Here is a 22,408-nt window from a genome sequence, read left to right on the forward strand (position 1 = left end):
CATGTGATACTCAGATCTTTGTTTCTGTGAGAGGTCACTCAGTATTATAGACTCTAGTTCCATACAGGTTGCTGCAAAATTCATGATTTTGTTCTGTTTTATGGCTGTGTAGTATTCCATTGTGTATATGTACCACATTTTTTTAATCCAGCCCTCTTTTGATGGGCAGCATGGTTGCTTCCAGGTTCTTGCTATTCTGAACAATGCTGCGATAAACATACGTGTGCAGGTATCTTTTCTATAGAGTGATTTGAGTTCTTCAGGGTATATTCCCAGTAGGGGGATTGCAGGGTCATATGGGAGGTTGATATTTAGAGCTTTTAGGAACCGCCACATGGCTTTCCACAGAGGTTGCAACTAGTTTACACTCCCACCAACAGTGTAGAAGTGTTCCCTTTTCGCCACACCTTTTCCAGCAACTGTTATTTTTTGAGTTGTTGATAATTGCCATTCTGACTGGAGTTAGATGGTATCTCAGTGTGGTTTTGATTTGCATCTCCCTGATGATTAGAGAGGTTGAACATTTCTTCATATGTCTGTTGGCTGTTCGGATGTCTTCCTTTATGAAGTGTCTGTTCATATCTTTTGCCCATTTTATAATGGGGTTGTTTGTTTTTTTCTTTTCAGCACGTTTGAGTTCCTTGTAGATCCAAGATGTTAAGCCGTTGTCAGACCTGGAGTTGGCAAATACTTTTTCCCAGTGTGTAGGCTGTCTCCCTGCTCTATTGATGGTTTCTTTGGCTTTGCAGAAGCTTGTCAGTTTAATGAGGACCCACTTGTCTATCTTATCTCTTATGACCTGTGGGTTTCAGGTTTTGTTCAGGAATTGGATGCCAGTTCCAATTTCCATGAGGGTAAGTCCTTCATTTTCTAAGGTTCTTATGGTTTGAGGTTTTACATTTAGGTCTCTGATCCATTTAAAGTTAATTTTTGTGTATGGGGATAGATAGGGGTTCTATGTCAATCTTCTTGCATGTGGTCAGCCAGTTTTCCCAGCACCATTTACTGAATAGGTTCTCCTCTCCCCAGTGGTGGGTGGTGGAGCCTTTATCAAAGATGAGTTGGTTGAGAAATTGAGGTTTTGCTTCTGGAATCTCAATTCTATTCCATTGGTCTATATGCCTGTTCCTCTACCAGTACCAAGCTGTTTTGATTATTGTAGCTTTATAATAAAGTTTGAAGTCTGGTAATGTTATACCACCTGCTTTGTTTTTGTTTTTGTTTTTTTTTGCTGAGAATTGTTCTGGCAATTCTTGGTCATTTGTGTTTCCATATGAATTCCTGTGTTGTTTTTTTCTAGGTCTGAGAAGAATGTTGCTGGTAATTTGATGGGTATCGCATTAAATCTGTAGATTGCCTTAGGTAAGATGGACATCTTCACAATGTTGATTCTTCCTATCCATGAGCATGGGATATTTTTCCACTTGTTTGTGTCATCTTTGATTTCTTTGAGCAGTGTTGTGTCATTTTCATTGTAAAGGTCTTTCATGTTTCTGGTTAGGAAGATGCCAAGGTATTTCATTTTTTTTGTGGCTATTGTGAATGGAATTATGGCTTTTATTTGGGTTTCTGTTTGTTTATTATTGGTGTATAGAAATGCGATTGTCTTTTGCACATTTATTTTATACCCTGAGATTTTGCCAAAGTCCTTTATCAGTGCCAGGAGGTTTTCCTGGTATAGAATTATGTCATCTGTAAAGAGAGATAACTTGACTTCCTCTTTTCCTACTTGGATACACCTGATCACCTTCTTTTCTCTGATTGCTCCAGCTAAGACTTCCAAAACTATGTTGAACAGGAGAGGTGAGTGTGGGCATCCTTGTCTTGTTCCAGTTTTCAGGGAAAATGTTTCTAATTTCTGTCTGTTTATCAGTATGCTGGCTGTGGGCTTCTTGTAGATGGTGCTTTGATGGTACATGGCGCTTTGAGGTCTATTCCATCTATACCTAGAGGTTTGAGGATTATTATCAAAAAGTGGTGTTGGATTTTATCAAAAGCTTTTTCTGCATCTAATGATATAATCATGTGGTTTTTGTTTTTATGTCTGTCGATGTATTGAATTACATTTATGGTCTTACGAATGTTGAAACAGACTTGTATCCCAGGGATGAAGCCTACTTGGTAGTGGTGGATGATTTTTTAGATGTGTTGTTGAAGCCAGTTTGCAAGGATCTTGTTGAGAATTTTAGCATCTATGTTCATCAAAGATATTAGCCTGTAGTTCTCTTTGTTGAATCTTTACCTGGCTTGGGTATCAATGTGATGTTAGCTTCGTAAAATGATTTGGGGAGAGTTCCATCTTTCTCAATCATCTGGAATACCTTCAGTAGAATTGGTATAAGCTCCTCCTTAAATGTCTTGTAGAATTCTGCTGGAAAGACATCTGGTCCAGGGCTTTTTTTTTGTAGGTAGTTTTCTTATTACGTAGTCAATTTCCTTGCTTGTTATTGGTCTATTTAGGGCCTCAATTTCTTCTTGTTTCAACCGAGGCAGGTTGTGTGATGATAGAAAGTCCTCCATTTCTGAAAGGTTTTCAAGTTTGTTTCCATACAAGTGTACACAGTAGTATCTAATGATCTTTTGTATTTCTTTAGGATCAGACGTGACTTCATCTTTTGTGTTTCTGATTGTGTTTATTTGGGCTTTTTCTCTCTTCTTCTTGGTCAATCTAGCTAGGGGACCATCGATCTTGTTTATCTTTTCGAAGAACCAGCTTTTTGTTTCATTGATTTTGTGTATTATCTTTTTATCTTCTATGGGCTTTAATTTGGTGATCTGGATTTTTCTGCTGAAATTAGGGTTTTTGTGGTCTTGTTTTTCCAGCTTTTTTAGGTGGCTTGTTAGGCTGTTAATTTGTGATCCTTCCACTTTCTTCATGTGTGTTTGCAGCGATATAAATTCCCCTCTTACTACAGCTTTTGTGGCATCCCAGAGATGTTGGTAAGATGTTTCTTCATTTTCATCTGTTTCCAGGTATCTTTTAATCTCTGTTTTGATTTCATCATTGACCCAGGAGTTGTTTAGCATCATGCTGTTTAGTGTCCATGTCTTTGTGGGTTTTGGGGGGAACTTGTTGGTGTTGATGATTATTTTTATTACACTGTGGTCTGAGTAGGTGCATGGTAAAATTTCAGTCCTTTTAAATTTGCTTATGCTTGATTTAAGGCCAAGTAGGTGGTCAATCTTAGAGTATGTTTCATGTGGTGATGAGTAGAATGTGTATTCTGTGGTCTTTGGATGGAGGGTTCTGTAGGTATCAATTAAGGCCATTTGATCAAGAGTCACATTGAGGTTTCAGATCTCATTGCTGATTTTTTGTCCTGATGATCTGTCTAGGGTTGTGAGTGAGGTATTGAAGTCCCCAGCTATGATGGTATTGGAGTCGATATCTTTTTTTAGTTTACCTAGGAGCTGCTTTATGAAAGTTGGTGCTCCTATGTTCGGTGCATATATGTTTAGGATGGATATTTCTTATTGATGGGTTGAACCTTTTATCATTATGTAGTGGCCTTCTGTATCTTTTTAAGTTTTTGATAGCTTAAAAGGTATTTTGTCTGAGATTAAGATTGCGACTCCTCCTTTCTTTTGTGTTCCATTCACCTGAAAATTTGTTTCCCATCTTCTTACTTTGAGTGTGAGTGTCCTTTCTAGTAAGGTGAGTCTCTTGAAGGCAATAGATTGTTGCCTGATATTTTATCCATTTTGCCTTTCTATGTCTTTTCAGTGGTGCATTTAGTCCGTTCACATTCAAACTAATTATTGAAATGTGAGAGTTGATCCCTATCATAATGTTCTTAAAGAGTTGTTGTTCTTCCTGTTTGTGTGTTGTCTTTCTTTTGGTTTTAGAGTTGTATCATGTGTGTTTTTAATCTTTTCCTTACTCTAGTGAAGAACATTGTTGTTCTTTTTTCTTTTTCTTCTGTGTTCAATACTTTCTTAAATGTTTCTTGTAGAGGTGGTCTTGTGGCAGCGTAGGTTCTTAGGGATTGGATATTTGGGAAAGATTTCAATTCTACCTCACTGATGAAGCTTAGCTTGGCTGGGTAGGTTATTCTCAGTTGAAATTATTTATCTTTTAGAACTTTGAAGATAGGGCTCCATGCTCTCCAAGCCTGGAGGTTTTCTGTAGATAAATCTGCTGCTATTCTAATTGGTCTTCCCTGGTATATAGTCTGACTTTTTTCTCTCGCAGCCTTTAGGATTTTTTCTTTTATACCTACTTTGTTTAGGCAAATTATTATGTGTCTAGGAGTTGGTCTTCTCATTTGTTGTCTTGCAGGGGTTCTTTGAATCTCGTGTTTGAATTTTTTCATCGTTGATGAGATGAGGGAAGTTTTCTTGAATGATTTCATGAAATGTTTGTTCCAGTGTGATCTCTGTTTCTCTCTCTGCCTCAGGAAGGCCAATTACTCTTAGGTTCAGTCTCTTGAAGTGATCATTCATCTCTTGAAGGTTTTGTTCTGTCTTTTTGAGCTTCTTTTCTTTTCTATGTTTTTGATAGTTTGAGTTAGTTTGTGTTTTGGTCTTCAAGCTCTGAGATTCTTTCTTCTGCTTGGTTAATTCTGCTTTCCATGCTTGTTAGTTTGTTATTTATTTCCATCACAGTATTCTTTACTGTTGCTATTTCTGAATCAGCTCCTTCCTATTTTCCTCTTGTCTCTCCTCAATTTTTTTTAATTCTCTCTATTAATGTCTTGATGTCTGGGTTTGTTGCATGTGACCAGTCATTCTGGGAGCTCTTCATTGTGTTCCGGAGTCTGTTTTCTCAGTGTCTGATCTCCCAGGGGTCTGTGTGAGACCTATAGTCTTCTTTTGGTTTTTCTTCATTTGTGTGGTTTTTTCCCTCCCTACTTTTTCCTTCCCTCCACATCACTGTCTTCTTTAATTCTTTTATTCAGGGGCAGAGGGGTTGCTTTTACTTCTGTTTGTTCAATCTCCTATTCTTCTTTATGTATGCCCTCTTACTTTGTTCAATTTTGGAGTTGCACTGTAGGTTGGGGGTGGGTCCTTTTTGCAATTTTGAGACTTACTTAAGGGGGGGAGCTGTGATTCAAAATCTATCTGCAGGTCCTGGTATCCGCTGACAGGTGTATGGATAATCTGAAACCCACTTCCCACTGCCTTGGAATCTGTCCATGCAGTGGGGCTGTAGGTTTACTCCCTGAAATAAAATGAGGTTAGCAGAGGGAAGAGAATGGAGCAGACAGTGGGGGGAAGTGGGGGGTAGAGAGAGAGAGGAGGAAGGGGGAAACAGACGAATGTATAAACAAATGAAGAGAGAGACCTAAACTGAAACAGATAAAAACAATAGACCACAGCTACAGACTAACTGGCTCCCATACAAAAAAAATTAAAACATACAATGATGCTAACATACAAGCTAACCAACCACCTTATTGGTGTGCTGTTCCTCTATACAAAGATATGGTTTACAGAGAGGAGAAAAGAAAAGAAAAGGAAGAGAAAAAAACAGGAACAAAACAATAGGAATAGAATCAATTCATTAAACTAACAGAACCAATCAAGCATACTCTGAGGCTTTTTGTTTAAGTCCACTGTCCTTTCAGCTCTGATTTCTAGCTGTCATCTCAAGCTGGTAAATTAGTTCACAGTTAGGGTCAGGTGCCTCTGGCCTACTGTGAAGGACAGTTAATATCACCCTCAGTTCACCACTCAAATCTGGCCTGTGTCTGTTTTTCAAGCTTGTTTGTCCCGTTTCGGTGTTGTTACCTTGAATCGCCAGCAGGTGGTGATATCTCAGCTGCTTCCCACAGAGGGGGTGGAGCTGGACAGGAGCTGGGCAGAGGCTGGAGATGGAAGCCTGCCTCGGGGCACACGGGAGGAGACCCATGGCCGGCAGGATGTCAAGGTGGCAGATGTGGCAGTGATCCCAACAGATCTTGCCTACAGAGACTTCAAGGACTGAAGTTGTGGATCGCCTCAGGCATAGGTGGCGCGACGCGCTATGGCTGCCATGGAGGGCACAGCAGTGCCGGCGGCTGCTGTGTCTGCAGCTGCAGTGGCTGTCCAGACCTCTGCAATGCCCCAGCAGTGGCGATGGCCAAGCTCCGTGTGAAGAGCAGGTTGCCAACATTGGGATCCGCAGCTCCCACGAAGAGAGCCAGAGACCCTCTGCATTCTCCTTTGCAGAGGGTCTCATAGACCAGGCTGCCCCATTGCCATCTTGCCGAAGTCTTGGAAGGCATATCTTAAGTCCATCCACACTTGGAAAGGACAGCTGATGTTCTGGTAAGGCCTACAAACCTGAACTGCGCTTAGAAATTTGGGGTATGGGCATTCAAAAGCCCTCAGAGGTTAGCATCTATCACCAGCAATAAATCTAAGGGCAAATAACTCCTCTTAGGACAGGAAAAAAATTTCACAGGGTGTTGATGAAAAAAAAAGCCAAATTCTGTAAAATATTTTAATCTGGTTTATTCTTGAGTCAAACTTGAGGACTTAAGCCCAGATGCACCCACCGTCAGGAGGTCCTGAGAACGTGTGCCCACTGTGGCCAAATAGTGGCTTGGTTATATACATTTTAGGAGGGCAGAAGTTTTAGAAACCATAAGTGAATACAGGTGAGATTTTCATTGGTTTGACTCCAGGAGGGAGGGACATTTTCAAACGGAGGCTTGCAGGTCATGAGTGATTCAAAAATTTCTTGACTGGCAATTTGCAATTCCTCTCTAAGGATTTAGGGAATCAGAGGAGAAGTTTTATGAAGTTAAGGGAGAAGAAAACTCCAGGTTTGTTGATATGTGGATGAAGTCCTATAAGTGGCAGACTTCAGGGAGGATAGATAAATGTCTTACAAGGTTCCCCAGAGTCTGGGAATCCACAAAAGATGGTTTTTCAGGGCTATAAACCTTCTTTATTTGTTATGATATGCCAGAGACAGGTTTGAAAGCAAGCTTTAGAATGTGGAGGAATAAGATAATAAAACCCTCCTGTCTGGTGAGTCCTTATCAGGCAGTGACTTCCCAAGTCTTTTAGTTAAGAACCTGGGTAAGAGAAAAATAAAAGGTCAGGTTTAGTCCTCAGGAACGTATTCTCAGAAAAAGAACTGCAGTTTCCTTTCAGAAGCCAACCTGGAAATGTTCCAAAAAATTCCATGGAATGGGTTATTTGGGAAGGATCTTGAAAGCTAGACTGACACTTTTGACCCCCTCCACAAGGGCCAGTCCAGATCCTTCAGATGTCTCCTGTGGGCCAGCAAAACTCATCATGTGACAGTTGCTCCCCAGAGTCACCTACTTTATTCACTGTTCCCGGGCTCCCAGCACAAACAAGGCTTGCCTCCCAAAAATCCCCCCGATGGCAGTAGCAGAAGAGGCTGCCCCAGGGCAAAGTGAAGTGTGTCCTTAAGCAGCATTGAGGCAGAGAAGCTAGTACAGGTTAGACATAGATACACTTCTTGTAGGCAGGTTTTAGAAAGCATCCAGACATCCTGTTGGCAGGTTGAATAGCCTCATGAGCTGGAACATGAATTCAAGGTGAATTCCCAGTCCTCCCCACCCCCTCAGTTTGCCAAGGGAAAACTCCTTCAAGGTGGGAATCAAAAAGCCACAGAAATGAAAATAAGACCACCTTCTAGCTCAAGAACCTACATATTGAGAAGTCTGGCAAGTTTCCCTGGAAAAGACCACCCCTCCACCCATCAGAGGTAGAGAGACTAAATGGGTATATCAACAGGCTTATGAGAAAGTGGATTAAAGGACATAATGGATTTAATATACAGCCATTTTAATGAACAGCCATTTTAATATTGCCTAAATCTTATGTTTTTTCTAGCAGTTCACTTAAGTTACTGTCTAATCACTAGCCAAGGGCAGAATCGGTTTCTCAGAGGTAGCTATTGATAATTGTTTTACAACCCCTCTCCCCAACCTATTTTGTACCTTTTAGCTTTTCTATTACAACTATTTGCCTCCACCCATAAGACCCAAGTTAACCTACTCAGCCCTTTGTGACCTTCATGACACAGATGATCCTGTCACCATGGCAGCAATCATGTGACTGGCCTACCCACCTGCCTGCTGTCCATCACCTGATGTCAGTACCTGTGCTTACCTGCCCCTTCGTGATGAAATAGAGCAGGCCACCACCCAATCACCTTAATGATCTTCCCCCATCAAAGGGAAGGAATAAAGGGACTCAACTATGAGCAGCCAGCTGCCACTGCCTTACTAGACTCTGGCGTGGCCATGTGCTCTTGGAGCTCGGGCCACCACCATGTTTCCTGACTTTGGCCCCCTCCCCTATCTTGGGGAGGTGAATCTTCTCTTTCTCTCTAATTTACTTTCTAAATAAACTATATTTTCTAATCTAACTTCTGTGCAATTCTTCGCAACTTTCTTGAGGCCCGGGTCACACACCAGGCACCCACACCCTGGAGGGCCTGACCTAACATTCTGGAGGCCTCTCTGGGAGTGTGACCTAACAGTGGAGGTATGGCTTAACACAAAAATTTTGCTGGTGACAAATAAAAAGATAAAAACCTAATAAAAATGATAGCACAGTTTTAAACATGCTAAATGGGGATTAAGAAACATAAAAAAGGGAAATACATAAATACTGCAATACCTATGACACTTTACCTTGGAAAATGCTTGAAATTGCTTGTGGGCCTTACAGACTCTACTCTCCCACTGGCCAGTCCCACCTAGCTTCTGTGCCCACCACCCTTATCAAGGAAAATAACAAGAGATAGAAAAAGAGTGAGGGAATAGTGATAAAGAGAGCAAACAGCAGAGAACCAAGAGGAACGTGAAGAAATACTGAAGAAAGAGGAGGGCATGAAGCTGCTCAGTCAAGTTACAACTCGCTATTGTGAGGTAGTGGAAGGAGAGTTATCTACTCAGAAAATTGAAACGCCAGATGTGTTTCAATGTGGCTAGTGACCCTGTGAAGTGTGTGGTGTGTGTATTTTGTGTATTCCTATCCAGTTCATTTCAGTTGGGTGTAATTTTTAGTTTGCCTAGTATTCCTTTTTTTTTCTTTTTGAGTGTCACTCCGTCGCCCAGGCTGGAGTGCAGTGGCATGCTCACAGCCACCTCAGCCTTGACCTGCTGGGCTCAGGCGATCTTTCCACCTCAGCCTTCCAAGTAGCCATAACTACAGGCATGTGCCACCACACCCAGCTAATTTTTTGATTTACTGTAGAGACGAGGGAGGTCTCACCAAGTTGCCTAGGCTGGTCTTGAACCCACAGGCTCAGGCAATCCACTTGCCTTGGCCTCCCAGTGCTGGTATTATAGGATGAGCCACTGAGCCCGGCCTATTTATTTAGATTTTTAAGAAACAAGGTCTCTCTCTGTTACCCAGGCTGGAGGACAGTGATGTGATAGTAGCTCATTACAGCCTTGACTTCCTGGGCTCAGGGAATCCTTCCACCTCAGCTGGGACTACTGGCATAAGTCACTGTGCTTGACAGTTGGGTGATATTCTAGAGTCTAAATCGTTGATCTATTCTCTCCTGATAGCATTTTTGTTGCCTATAGTTTTTACCTATTACAGATTGTACTACAATAGATTTCATTGTGTCATTGAGTATTTCTTTAAGACAGATTCCTGGAAATGTAATTGTTGAGTCAAAAGATAAGTGTGTTTTCATCCTCATAGATGCTACACAAATTGTGCTCTAAAAAAGTTGTACTAACAATAAAGGAAAGTACTATTTTCTCGGGAATACTGACATTGGATATTAAGAATTTTCAAAAATTTTGCCAATCTGATATGTGAAAAAACAGTAACTTGGTTGATTTTGCATATGCCTAATAAGTAATGAAGCTGCATATTTTTTCAAATGTTTATTGACTATTTTTGGTTTTTTTTCCCTGAGGCAATATCTATTCATTTTTACCAATTCTTCTACTAGGTTATTCTTTTTCTATCAATTTGTAGGAATTCTTAATATATTAGGGATATAAACTTTTTTCTTATTGTTTGGGTTGCATATATTTCCCCTCAGTCATTGGTTTCTAAATTTTTTAAATGGAAGACAACACTCTGAAGTGGAAGTTATTTAACTTCAATTATGTCCTAGGTTTAAACTTTCTTGATGTTGGAGGGTTGACTGTGGTGATCTGCACTTCTGACTGAAAGGGTCAGACTGTGATGGAGACTCATTTGAATGGCTTGTGTTTAGTGAATCTGGAAGACATTTTGGATCTTATGATAATTATTCTGCTAATTGATAAATTAGAATATTTGACTTACAAAGATGCAAACCATAGGGTAGAATATATATTATAAAAGTTTAATATAGAAACACTGGAAACATGTATGAATAACTGCATTTTCTTTAATGTATGAGCAAGTGCAAGTAATTTTGCTATTGGATTATCATCAAAAGGGGTAGAAAATGATACCTAGCAATGCTCTTCCCCTCTTCAAAAAAACCTCAGCCGAGTCTGTCCATCAACTCTACCAGGAACTTTTTCATACACTAGACGTCGTTTTTTGAACTGTGGTAGTTGTGAGTACATAAAACCTGTTAAAATGAGAAAAAGGCAAACCATTTTACTACTTACAGTAGTAAAGTTGTAGCTGTTTTTTCCGCAGCTGTTCAAGTGAAACCTGTTTCTTCACTATTTATCTACAAAATTTCCAAACTGAGATACAGTAAGAACTATTAAAAGTTACGGCTTTAACATAAATGCACTTCTACCTAATAGTCCAGTATTAAACATTAGTATTAAATACACATATTTCTATGCTCATGTCTTGTACAAATAGTTTGGCAAGTTATGCTATATAACCTCTAAAGTCTCTTCTAGTTCTAATATTTTTAAGTAAAACATTTGAAAATTGTCTGGGAAGCAACTTAGGCAGGGCTTCTTAATTCCTGAAGGTTTTCAATAAGTTCTCATTAAATAGGATACTAATTAGAGGCTCGCCTTGATTGAGTTTGAAACTAAAACAAAGACATATTGCCTGAGTACCTTTTGTGTTTCTATCTTTGTGATGATTCTGTCAGGCTTTTTTCTCTTCTTTTTTAGTTTTCCCTTCCTGTTCCTGACTGTAGCTTTTTTTTTTTTCTCACTTTGGCCATTCTTCTCATGAACATAGACCCTCATCTGTAGGATACTATATTCACTAAGACATATTCATTTTCAGGGAAGGATAATGTGTTTGGAATTTAACTAGAAATTAATGTATTTAAAGTCATGTCTGGAAAATAAATGTTTAATTCCAATTAAGAAGTAAACAATCTTTAAATAAATAATTAGATGAAACGCAGGGATTTGTTTTGGTTTTGTTTTGTTTTGTTTTGTTTCACTCTGTCGCCCAGGTTGGCATGCAGTGGCATGATTACAATTCACTGCAGCCTCAACCTCCTGGGCTCAGGCAATCCTTCCGCCTCAGCCTCATGAATAGCTGGGACTATAGGCATCTGCCAGCATGTCTGGCTAATTTTTTAAAAAAATTCTACCTCAGCCTTCCAAGTAGCTGGAGTCACAGGCACGCAAAAAAAAAAAAAAAAAAACAATTTTTTTTTTTTTGGTAGAGATGAGGTCTTGCTATGTTTTCCAGGCTGATCTCAACTCCTGGGCTTAAGTGATTCTCCTGACTCGACATCCCAAAGTGCTGGAATTATAGGTGTTAGCCACCTTGCCAGGACAGGGAATGTTAATCATGACAGGACCCTGGTACTTCACTGTGAAGCTGTGGGAAAGCCTGGGCTGACACTGGTAGCATGCTGGTAAATGTTTAGCAACCAGTTCTCAGGGTAGCTTAGGATAAAGGGGTTAAGGCTTGATTTGTAGCATTTGCCAATTTCAATGGCATGAAGACTTCCACCATGGTTGATTTTAAGCTGCCAACATGATAAGAAAAATGTTGTTTTATCAATCCCCCATAGCCAACTCTAAATTTCTAAACATCTTTACATTTCTTTTTGTGTATCTGCTAGGAAGTTTTCCCATGAAATGAATTTCTCTTTTGCACCTATTTAATAATTCTCATTATTTATATATGGATAAACATATACTCTTATTCTTAGTATTCACATATTCAGTTATAAAGAATTCAAACCAGCTAATGTAAAGTGTCCGAAGAAAATTCAAAGATAAAAATAGTTTTGAAGAGATTGTTAGCATTTTGGAGTGTATGAACAAAATTCACTACATCCTTGCCAAGGTGGCTAGAATAATGATGAGTAAATGGAAGAAATAAATAATAAACTGACCACAATGAGAAGTAACAAAAGCTCAAAAATCGACACAAAATACCTCACTCTTAGCTGAAAAGAAAAAAATAAAATTGCAATTAACGGATCAATAAGAAAAAAAATTAGGATGCTATATTAAAAAATGATGTTAGAATTTACATTTAGCTTACATTCCATAGTTCTTAATATACCATTTTAAAGACTGTTGCTTTTAAGCTTTCTCTCATTAGTTTGTTCCTTGACTCATAGCCATGATGTTGTGGAATTTACATCCTGATGAATGATAGGTGGTGATCATGTAATAACTCTCTCTATATGATTTTATTATACATTAACCTGAAATAGCCTAGATTTGGATACTTACAGAGATCAATTATTAAATCAGTAGGAAGGGAGATGAAAACATTTAACACAGTTTTAGTAATTATTCCTGGGGATAGAATCTCATAATTGCAAGAGCTGGGATAGCATTACAAGCAAGTTTAAAAAGAAATGTATTACATGAACATGCTAAAAAAAAAAAAAGCAATGTAGTGGGTAATTATATCATAGAGATCACATATCTATATCAGGGTGCTAAAAAAGTATATACACATTTTAAGACATGTTATCTATGTATTATTTTTTGAAGTTGAATTGAATTACGGTAGCAACGTATGGTATGATGTTCATTCAAAAGATGGCATTAATCAGATGAATGCTAGTGTCACCATGCAACAGGCAGGACAGTCAAAGGAAATGGTGGACGACAGTTGTCATTTGAAGAGCGCAAGACCATTTTGAAGTAGTATTTGAAATTTGAGAACACTGTGGAAGTACAACAACAAAGGAGGCATGAGTATGCAACAGAACCTCCAACATGCCTAACGACTACACAAATTCATGATAAGTTTGGGATGCACAGTACTGTGTGTGATGTGCACAAGGGAAGATCTGGGAGGCCTCACACAGCAACAAGTCCTGCAGTAGTTCACATAATCAGAACTGTCTGGACGCTGATGATAACCATTTTGAGCACCTCTTGTTACAGCAGAAGTCAAATGTGACTTGTAGTCATCTTTTGTTATTGGTATATATTGAGTATTACAATTTTAATACAGTTTTTTTCCTTTCTTAAAATGTGTATACACTTTTTGGCACCCTCTGCATATACTACAGAACAAATGGAAAATTATCTTGAGGTTATGGGTTATCACAATGGCTTTGGATGAATTTTCACAGGGCTATATCAATATTGACTCAAAAATATATCTTAAACAATGTATTTGGAGGTAATGCTGTGCTATGAAAAGCCACAGTTAAATAAGTCAAAATTTGCCATAATGATAATGAAGATACTAGTATCAAAGATTCATGTGAATTGTTTGAATAAAATTATTTTATGGGAATAATCTGGAAAGTAGAAAATATTTTTCTAAACTGACATTATTTTATATAATATGTGATTTAAAAATATATAACTAAACTAGTGAATGAAAATGTAGGTATATGTTTGACTATTCCATCCAAAATGTAAAACCAAAATGTAAGAATTTATTGAAAAACAACTTCTGGGATTTTATCATTGAGAAACAAGGGGATTATCCTATATATTAGAGTGCCCTATTTTCAAGAATATATAGTAATTCACATGCTTAATTTGTTTCAGAGTAGGAAAAGGTCTTTTATGTAAAAATGTAATAAGCCACAGATAAAGAACACAGACTAATTTCATAAATGTAGATATGAAAGTCATAAATACAAGACAGCAACCACATTTAACACCATATTAAAAGAATAATCTCAAAAGCTAATTATGTTTATCACAGAAATGGCAAAAATGACTTAATATTAATAAACCTGTAAATATAAGTTTTGACATCAAGAGGTCAATAGAGAAAACACATTTGATTTTTCCAAATAGATACTAAAAAGAGTTTGGATAAAATTTAGCATGTATTCCTCACAGAAGTCCATACAAAACTAGAGGTAGAATACTTACCATTAAATTCAGAAACAAAACAAGTTATGACTATTAAATGGAAGCAAATTTGAGTTTTGTGAGTCCTGAAGCCATTGTCCTTTGAGAGGTGCTCTCTTTTTTTTTTTTTTTTTTTGAGTCAGAGTCTCACTCTGTCACCCTGGCTGGAATATAGTGGCACACTCATGGGCACTGCAGCCTCAACTTGCTGGACTCAGGCGATCCTTCCACCTCAGCCTTTCAAATAGCTGGAACTACAGATGTGTACCACCATGCCTGGCTAGAGAGGTGCTCTTTTACAATACAATACAAAAAATATAGATTTTCTGGTCCTCTCTCAGGCCTCACAAAAGAGCTTATGCAAAAGAGAAGCTTTGGAATTTATGTTCCTCCCCACCTTTTTTTTTTTTTTTATCCTGGTTAAGGCCACCTTTGTATGGCCATCAGAACATAGTATTTTGTTCGAGATGCTTGGGCCATTGCAATAAGAAATGAGACTGAAAGAAAAGGTAGAATTACTGGAAATGAGAAAATAAAGCAAAAAAAATTTTGACATGATTAAATGTTCAAACAACTCAAAAACATTCATCAAAATGAAGATAAAATAATAGTACCTATTTAATGGAATTTTCAGAATTAAAATAAACAGTCCACATAAAGGGCTTAGAATGGTGACTGGTTTTTTTTTTTTTTTGAGTTAAAGTCTCACTCTGTTGCCCAGGCTGGTGTGCAGTGCCATGATCACGGTTCACCGCAGCCTTGAGCTGCTGGGCTCAGGCAATCCTTCTGCCTCAGCCTTCCAAGTAGCTGGGACTATAGGCATCTGCCACCACGCCTAGCTGATTATTTGATTTTTTTGTAGAGAGAAGGTCTTGCTATGTTGCTCAGACTGGTCTTGAACCCCAGAGCTCAGATAATCCTCTCGCCTCTGCCTCCCAAAGTGCTGGGATTACAGGTGTGAGCCACCATGCCTGGCTATCTAATAAGTTCTTAATAAATGTTAGCCAATTAAATATCTTTGCCCCTTAAAGAGGTTAATTTTATAATTTTCTAATTCACTGATTCTTCTTTTTTATCTTTGGTGATTTTAGTCTTATGCTTTACTTAGATATGTCCTGTTTTTCAAATTCCACTAGACCTAAAAAAAAGAGGTACACAGCAACACATAATAGTGGTAGACTTCAACACTCTGCTTACAGCAATAAACAGATTATCAAGGCAGAAGATCAACAAAGAAACACTGGAGTTAAACAAGACTCTAGAGGAAATGGAACGAACAGACATCTACAGAGCATTCCATCCCAAAACTATAGAATATACATTTTTTTCAGCACATGGAACATTCTCCTAGATAGGCCATATGATAGGCCACAAATTGAGTCTCAATAAATTCAAAAATATTAAAATCATATCAAGCACCTTCTCAGACCACAGTGGAATAAAACTAGATTAACTCCAAGAACTTGTGAAACCAAACAAAAACATGGAAGTTAAACAATTTGCTCCTGAATGATCTTTGGATCAGCAATGAAATCAAGATGGAAATTTAAAAATTCCTTGAAATGAATGCCAACAATGAAATAAGTTATCAAAACCTCTGGGACACAGACAAATGTGTGCTCAAAGGAAAATATATAGCACTTAAAGTCTATATTAATAAGACTGAAAGACTGCATATCGAAAACTTAACATCATACCTCAAGGAACTAGAAAAACACAAACAAACCAAACCCAAAGCTAGCAGAAGAAAATAAATAATGAAGACCACAGCAGAACTAAATGAAACTGAAATATAAAAAATACAAAGGATCAATGAAACAAAAAGTAGATTAATTAAGAAACGAAAAGAGAAGACTCTAACTCAATCAGAAATGAAAAAGGAGACATTATAACTGATACAAAGGAAATTCAAAAGATCATCCAAGACCATTATAAACACCTCTATGCAAATAAACTAGACAATCTAGAGGAAATGGATAAATTCTTGGAAGCATACAAACCTCCCAATCTTGAATCAGGGTGAAATAGAAACCCTGCACAGACCAGTAACAAGTCATGAGACTGAAACAGTAATTAGAAGTCTCTCAACAAAAAAAAAAAGTCTGGATTCTACCAGACCTTCAAAGAAGAATTGGTACTAATTTTACAGAAGCTATTTAAGATTGAAGAGGGGCCCTCCTCTCTAACACATTCTATGAGGCCAGTATCACTCTGACACCAAAGCCAGGAAAAGACACAACAAAAAAAGAAGACTATAGACCAATATCCCTTAGAAAAATAGACACAAAAATACTCAGCAAAATATTAGCAAACCGAATTCAAGAGCACATTAAAAAAAAAAAAAAATTATGTACCACCACCAAGTGGGTTTTATCCCAGGGATGCAAGTATGGTTCAGTACATGCGAGTCAATAAACGTGATTCACTACATATGTAAACAGAATTAAAAACAAAAATTGTATGATCACTTCAATAAACACAGAAAATGCATTTGATGAAATCCAGCATCCCTTCATGATAAAAACCTTCAACAAAATAGGTATAGAGGGAATATTCCTCAAGATAATAAAAACTATAGTCAACAAACTCACAGCCAATGTCATCCTGAATGGAGAAAATTTGAACACACTTCTCTCTCAGAATTGGAACAAGGTAAGGATGCCCACTTTTTTTTTTTTTTGAGTTGGAGTCTTACTCCGTCACCCAGGCTGGAGTGCAGTGGCATGCTAACAGCCATCCCAGCATCGATCTGCTGGGCTCAGGTGATCCTTCTGCCTCAGCCTTCCAAGTAGCCGGAACTATAGGTGCGTGCTACCACGCCTGGCTAATTTTTGATTTGTTGTAGAGATGAAGTCTCACCAAGTTGCCTGGGCTGGTCTTGAACCTGTGGGCTCAGGCAATCCACTCACCTAGGCCTCCCAAAGAGCTGAGATTACAGGCTGAGCCACTGAGCCTGGCCTGGATACCCACTTTTACCACTACTATCTAACATAGTATTAGAAATCCTAGCCAGAGCAACTAGGCAAAAAAGAAAAAAAAGAAAGAAAGAAAGCATGTCCAAATTGGAAAAGAAGAAATCAAACTATCTCTGTATGCTGACAATATGATCTTATACCTACAGAACCCTAAAGACTCCTCCAAAAGACTCTTGCACTTGATAAATGAATTTGGTCAAGTTTCAGGATATAAAATCAACACACCTAAATCAGTAGCACTGCTATACACCAATAGCAATCAAGCTGATAAATAAATCAATAACTCAATTCAATTTACAATAGCAGCCAAAAAGCTAAAATACCTAGGAATTTATTTAACCAAAGAGGTTAAAGACCTCTACAAGGAGAACTACAAAACTCTGATGAAAAAAATTACAGGCCAGGCTCAGTGGCTCAGCCTATAATCCCAGCACTTTGGGAGGCCGAGGTGAGTGGATTGCCTAAGCCTGCGGGTTCGAGACCCACCTGGGCAAGTTGGTGAGACCTCATCTCTACAATAAATCAAAAACTAGCTGGGTGTGGTAGCACACACCTGTAATTCCAGCTACTTGGAAGGTTGAGGCGGAAGGATTGCCGGAGCCCAGCAGGTCGAGGCTGTGGTGGCTGGGAGCATGCCACTGCACTCCAGTCTGGGCGATGGAGTGAGACTCCAAACCCCACCCCCCAAAATAAAGAAAAAAATTGCAGCGGACACAAACAAATGGAGAAACACTCATGCTCATGGATTGGAAGAACCAATATTGTTAAAATGACCATATTAGCCAAACTAATCTACAGATTCAATGCAATCCTTATCAAACTACCAATATCATTTTTCACACAATTAGAAAAAACAATCCTAAGATTTGTATGCAACCAAAAAAGAACCAGAAACCAGAATAGCCAAAGCAATCCTAAGCAAAAAGAACAAAGCTGGAGGCATCATGTTATCTGACTTCAAATTAAACTACAAAGCTATAGTAACCAAAACAGTATGGTACTGATACAAAAGTGACACATAGATTAATGGAACAGAATAGAGAATCTGGAAATAACCCAAATGCTTACAACCAACTGATCTTGGACAAAGCAGACAAAAACATACAATAGGGAAAGGACACCGTAATCAACAAATGGTGCTGGGAAAATTGGATAGCTACATGTAAAAAATGAAACTTGACTCCTGTCTCTCCATATATATATATATTAATAACTTAAGATGAATTAAATAATTAAATATCAGACCTGAAACCATAAAAATCCTAGAAGAAAACCTAGGAAAAACTCTTTTTTTTTTTTTGAGTTGGAGTCTCACTTGGTCGCCCAGACTGGAGTGCAGTGGCCGGTCCTGGCTGCCGCAGCCTCGCTTGCTGGGCTCCGGCGATCCTTCCGCCTCAGCCTTCCGAGTAGCCGGAATTACAGGCATGCGCTACCACACCAGGCTGATTTTTTGATCTACTGTAGAGATGAGGTCTTGCTGCCCGGGCGGGTCTCGAACCTGTGGGCTCAGGCAATCCACTCACCTCAGCCTCCCAAAAGCACGGGATTACAGGCTGAGCCACCGAGCCCGGCTGGAAAAACTCTTATGGACACTGGCCTAGGCAAAGAATTTATGGCTAAAATTCCAAAAGCGAATGCAACAAAAATAAATAAATAATAAATAAGCTTAATTAAACGAAAAAGCTTCTTCACAGCAAAAGAAATAATCAACAGAACAAATAGGCAACCTACAGAATGGGAGAAGATATTTGCAAACTATACATCTGACAAAGGACTAATATCCAGAATCTACACATAACTCAAACAAATCAGCAAGAAAAAAGCAAATCACCCCATTAAAAAGTGGGCAAACAACATGAACAGACATCTCTCAAAAGAAGATATACAAATGGGCAACGAACATATGAAAACATGCTCAACATCACTCATCATCAGGGAAATGCAAATTAAAAATGCATTGAGATGGCACCTTATACCAGTCAGAATTGTCATTATTAAAAAATAAAAATAAAAAGATGCTGGAATAGATGTGGAGAAAAGGGAACACTTACGCACTGTTGGTGGGAGTGTAAATTAGTACAACCTCTATAAAAAGTTGTATGGATATTTATCAAAGAAATAAAAGTAGATCTACTATTTGATCCAGCAATCCCACTACTAGGTATCTCCCTAAGGAACAGAAGTCATTACATAAAAAAGATACCTGCATCTACATGTTCATCACAGCACAATTCACAATTGCAAAAATGTGGACTCAACCTAAGTTTCCATTGATTGATCAGTGGATAATGAAAATGTGGTGTATATATATACCATGGAATACTACACAGCCATAAAAAAGAATGAAATTATGTCCTTTGCAGCAACTTGGATTGAGTTGGAGATCATCATCCTAAGTAAACCAACTCAGAAACAGAAAACCAAACACTGCATGTTCTCACTCATATGTGAGAGCTAAATGGCAACAAAGATAAAAGTAATAGACATTGGTGACACCAATAAGAGGGGAGGGAGAAGGGGCTTAGGGTTCAGAAACTATGTTCACTCTCTAGGAAAGGGGCCACCTGAGGCCCAGTCTCCACCACTGCACAATATGTCCATGGAGCAAACATGCATGCATATGCCCTGAATTTAAAATAAAATAAAAAATTTTTAAATACAATAGGAAAATAATTTTTTAAAGATATGTCCTGTTTTTATTTTTAACTTCTCAAATTGAATGCATAGTTCATTTAAAGCTATGAGAATTTGACATATATTCTTTGCATTTTAGAGTTTTGATTTTCTCTTTGACACAAAAGTTATTAGAGAATTTTTAAGTATAGTAATTAAAACAAAAACCTTTAAGTTTGGAAATGGTTTTATCTTTTCAAATTAAATTTGAGAGTAGTTTTATTGCCTATTGGATAGCGTTACCTGTTAAGGATTCCTTGTCTCCTGAGTTATATGAAGATTCAGGGTGTCTCTTCTGTCCTATACATTTTCCAGCTCTTTGGTAGAAATAAGGACTGCTGAATTCTTCTTGATTTACATTAGAATCAGAAGCACCAAATAAATCCAAACTGGAGACAGATGGTAATTCTCTCCAGAAAGTCTTCTTAGTCTCATCATTTGAACTTTCACACCTGAAATCTTCAAATTCATTCGATAGACATTTTTGTTGATGAGTGAATAAGTTATCTTTCTGAGAGTACCACTTGTCACATCTAGTATGCTCTGCACCATACTGCAAGTTGAATGAGTGATTCTCTGGTTCCCACACATTTTTCATAAAATTCCAACGAAGAGGAGATTGAGAGCCCTCTAGTGAAGAGATAGGGGCAGATACTTCTTTATTTATGAATCCTTTTGCTTTGTGTGTTCCCTTTTGCTGACAATTTATAAAATTAGGGACAACTGATACTCTCTTCTGAGTGTCAACTGGTGATATTATAGTTTCACATTTCTTTTGTGTTAGACCCAAAGAAAAGACATCTGACTCTGAATCACTCTGATTTAAGAAGTTACAAGCTGCTTTCCTTGGTTCCATATTAATTAGAAAAGGACTATGCTGCATTTTATTAGGATTACAAATGGGGTCTTTCCGGTAGCTGGTCTGATTGTATGAAGTCACAGATGGTAAAATGCATGGTATTTCTTTTAGTTCAATAAAGGAAGAGTTATAATTTGAAGTGGTGTCTGTATCTTCCTCCATTGTCTCTCCTAATTCTGAATATTTGTAATATTCATTGTGTTTTTGAATAACAGAATCTGAAGAAGCAGAAGCTGAACTCTGAGAAGACAAGGTACTAGTCTGATTCCTATTTTCCCAGAGTGATGAAATTTGAGGTGATTTTGTTATAGGAGAACTAATCTTGAATAAGGAAGTGATGCTACAAAAGTGCTAAAAAATTAATCAATACAATATAAATATCAGTTTAAATATAAATAATGCTTACCTATATGGAAAGAAGGCAAAATATAGTGTTTTCATAGATGTTAAATGAGCCAGGTATTAAGAACATAAAATAACTAGGCTCCATTAAAGAAAAAATGTATTATAATTTGCCTTTATCTTCTAATTACTTATAATATAATAATTTTTTTTTTTTTGAGTTGGAGTCTCACTCTGTCACCCAGACTGGAGTGCAGTGGCATACTCCCGGCCACTGCAGCCTCGACCTGCTGGGCTCCGGCGATCTTTCTGCCTCAGCCTTCCGAGTAGCTGGAACTATAGGTGTGAGCAACCATGCCCGGCTAATTTTTGATTTTATTGTAGAGATGAGGTCTCGCCAAGTTGCCCAGGTGGGTCTTGAACCCGTGGGCTCAGGCAATCCACTCACCTCAGCCTCCCAAAGTGCTGGGATTACAGGCTGAGCAACTGAGCCCGGCTTAATTGAATTATTTAAGAGCACAGTAATATTTCAAAATAAATTTAATTGTGATAAACTGATTATATTAAATTGCCAGTTTAAAATGTATAATATGGGCTGGATGTGGTGGTTCAAGGCTGAAATCCCAGCATTTTGGGAGTCCAAGGTGAGAGGATTGCCTAAGTCCAGGGGTTTGAGACCAGCCTAGGCAACTTGGTGAGACGTTGTCTCCACAATAAGCAAAAAAAATTAGCCAAGCATGGTGGTACACACCTGTGGTTCCAGCTACTTGGAAGGCTGAGGCGGAAGGATCGCCTGAGCCCAGCAGGTCAAGGCTGCAGTGGCCATGAGCATGCCACTGCACTCCAGCCTGGGCAACAGAGTGAGACTCCAACTCAAAAATAAATAAATAAATAAATAAACAAACAAGTAAATAAATAAAATGTATAATATGACTGATAGCTAATGAGAATTCTATATAAAATTTAGTTCAAGTAAATTATTTTTTTGCTACGTAAAGTCTAAAACCATTAAACTTGAAGAACTTCATTTTGAAAATTCTGTTGTAAACATAGATATTCAAATAAAAAGAAAATAAACTCATATAATAATATAGATTTCAAATAACTAACCTCTAACACTTTTTCTGGAACTTCAGGTAAGAGATTCTGAAGTTGACACAGAGTTGCTAATAATATCCAACGCAGTGAAGGTCCTTTATTTAACATGAGCTGAGCCACCAATGGGTTAATACACGGAAAATCAAGTAAGTACATTTCTTCCTAGAAAAGAGTTTAAGAAATAATCAGCCAGTGGTCTTCTGAATGTGATACATTTTATTATGCTCACTGCAGCAGATTAAAAATTTTTATCATCCCATCTATCATTCAGTTTGGGACACCTGGAAAAAACATTACCAGAAAGTAAATTCAAGTACCTTTTTTTG

General features: G+C 38.1%; 1 protein-coding gene across 1 annotated transcript in view; it reads right to left on the reverse strand.

Annotated features, from left to right (window-relative positions):
• Positions 1-10,248: 10,248 nt before the first annotated feature.
• The window catches only part of CUNH9orf84 (chromosome unknown C9orf84 homolog), a 118,122-nt gene continuing 105,962 nt past the window's right edge, over positions 10,249-22,408 (reverse strand). Inside the window, exons 26-28 of the mRNA XM_008065563.1 lie at positions 22,095-22,244; positions 20,027-20,993; positions 10,249-10,495 (exon numbers count right to left, since the gene is read on the reverse strand). Coding sequence (XP_008063754.1) covers positions 10,395-10,495; positions 20,027-20,993; positions 22,095-22,244 — 1,218 coding nt within the window. The 3' untranslated portion in view covers positions 10,249-10,394. The remainder of the gene's footprint in view (positions 10,496-20,026; positions 20,994-22,094; positions 22,245-22,408) is intronic.

Source organism: Carlito syrichta, unplaced genomic scaffold, assembly GCF_000164805.1.
Source record: "Carlito syrichta isolate Samal-C Ts95f unplaced genomic scaffold, Tarsius_syrichta-2.0.1 Scaffold308663, whole genome shotgun sequence".
Classification (NCBI taxonomy): domain Eukaryota; kingdom Metazoa; phylum Chordata; class Mammalia; order Primates; family Tarsiidae; genus Carlito; species Carlito syrichta.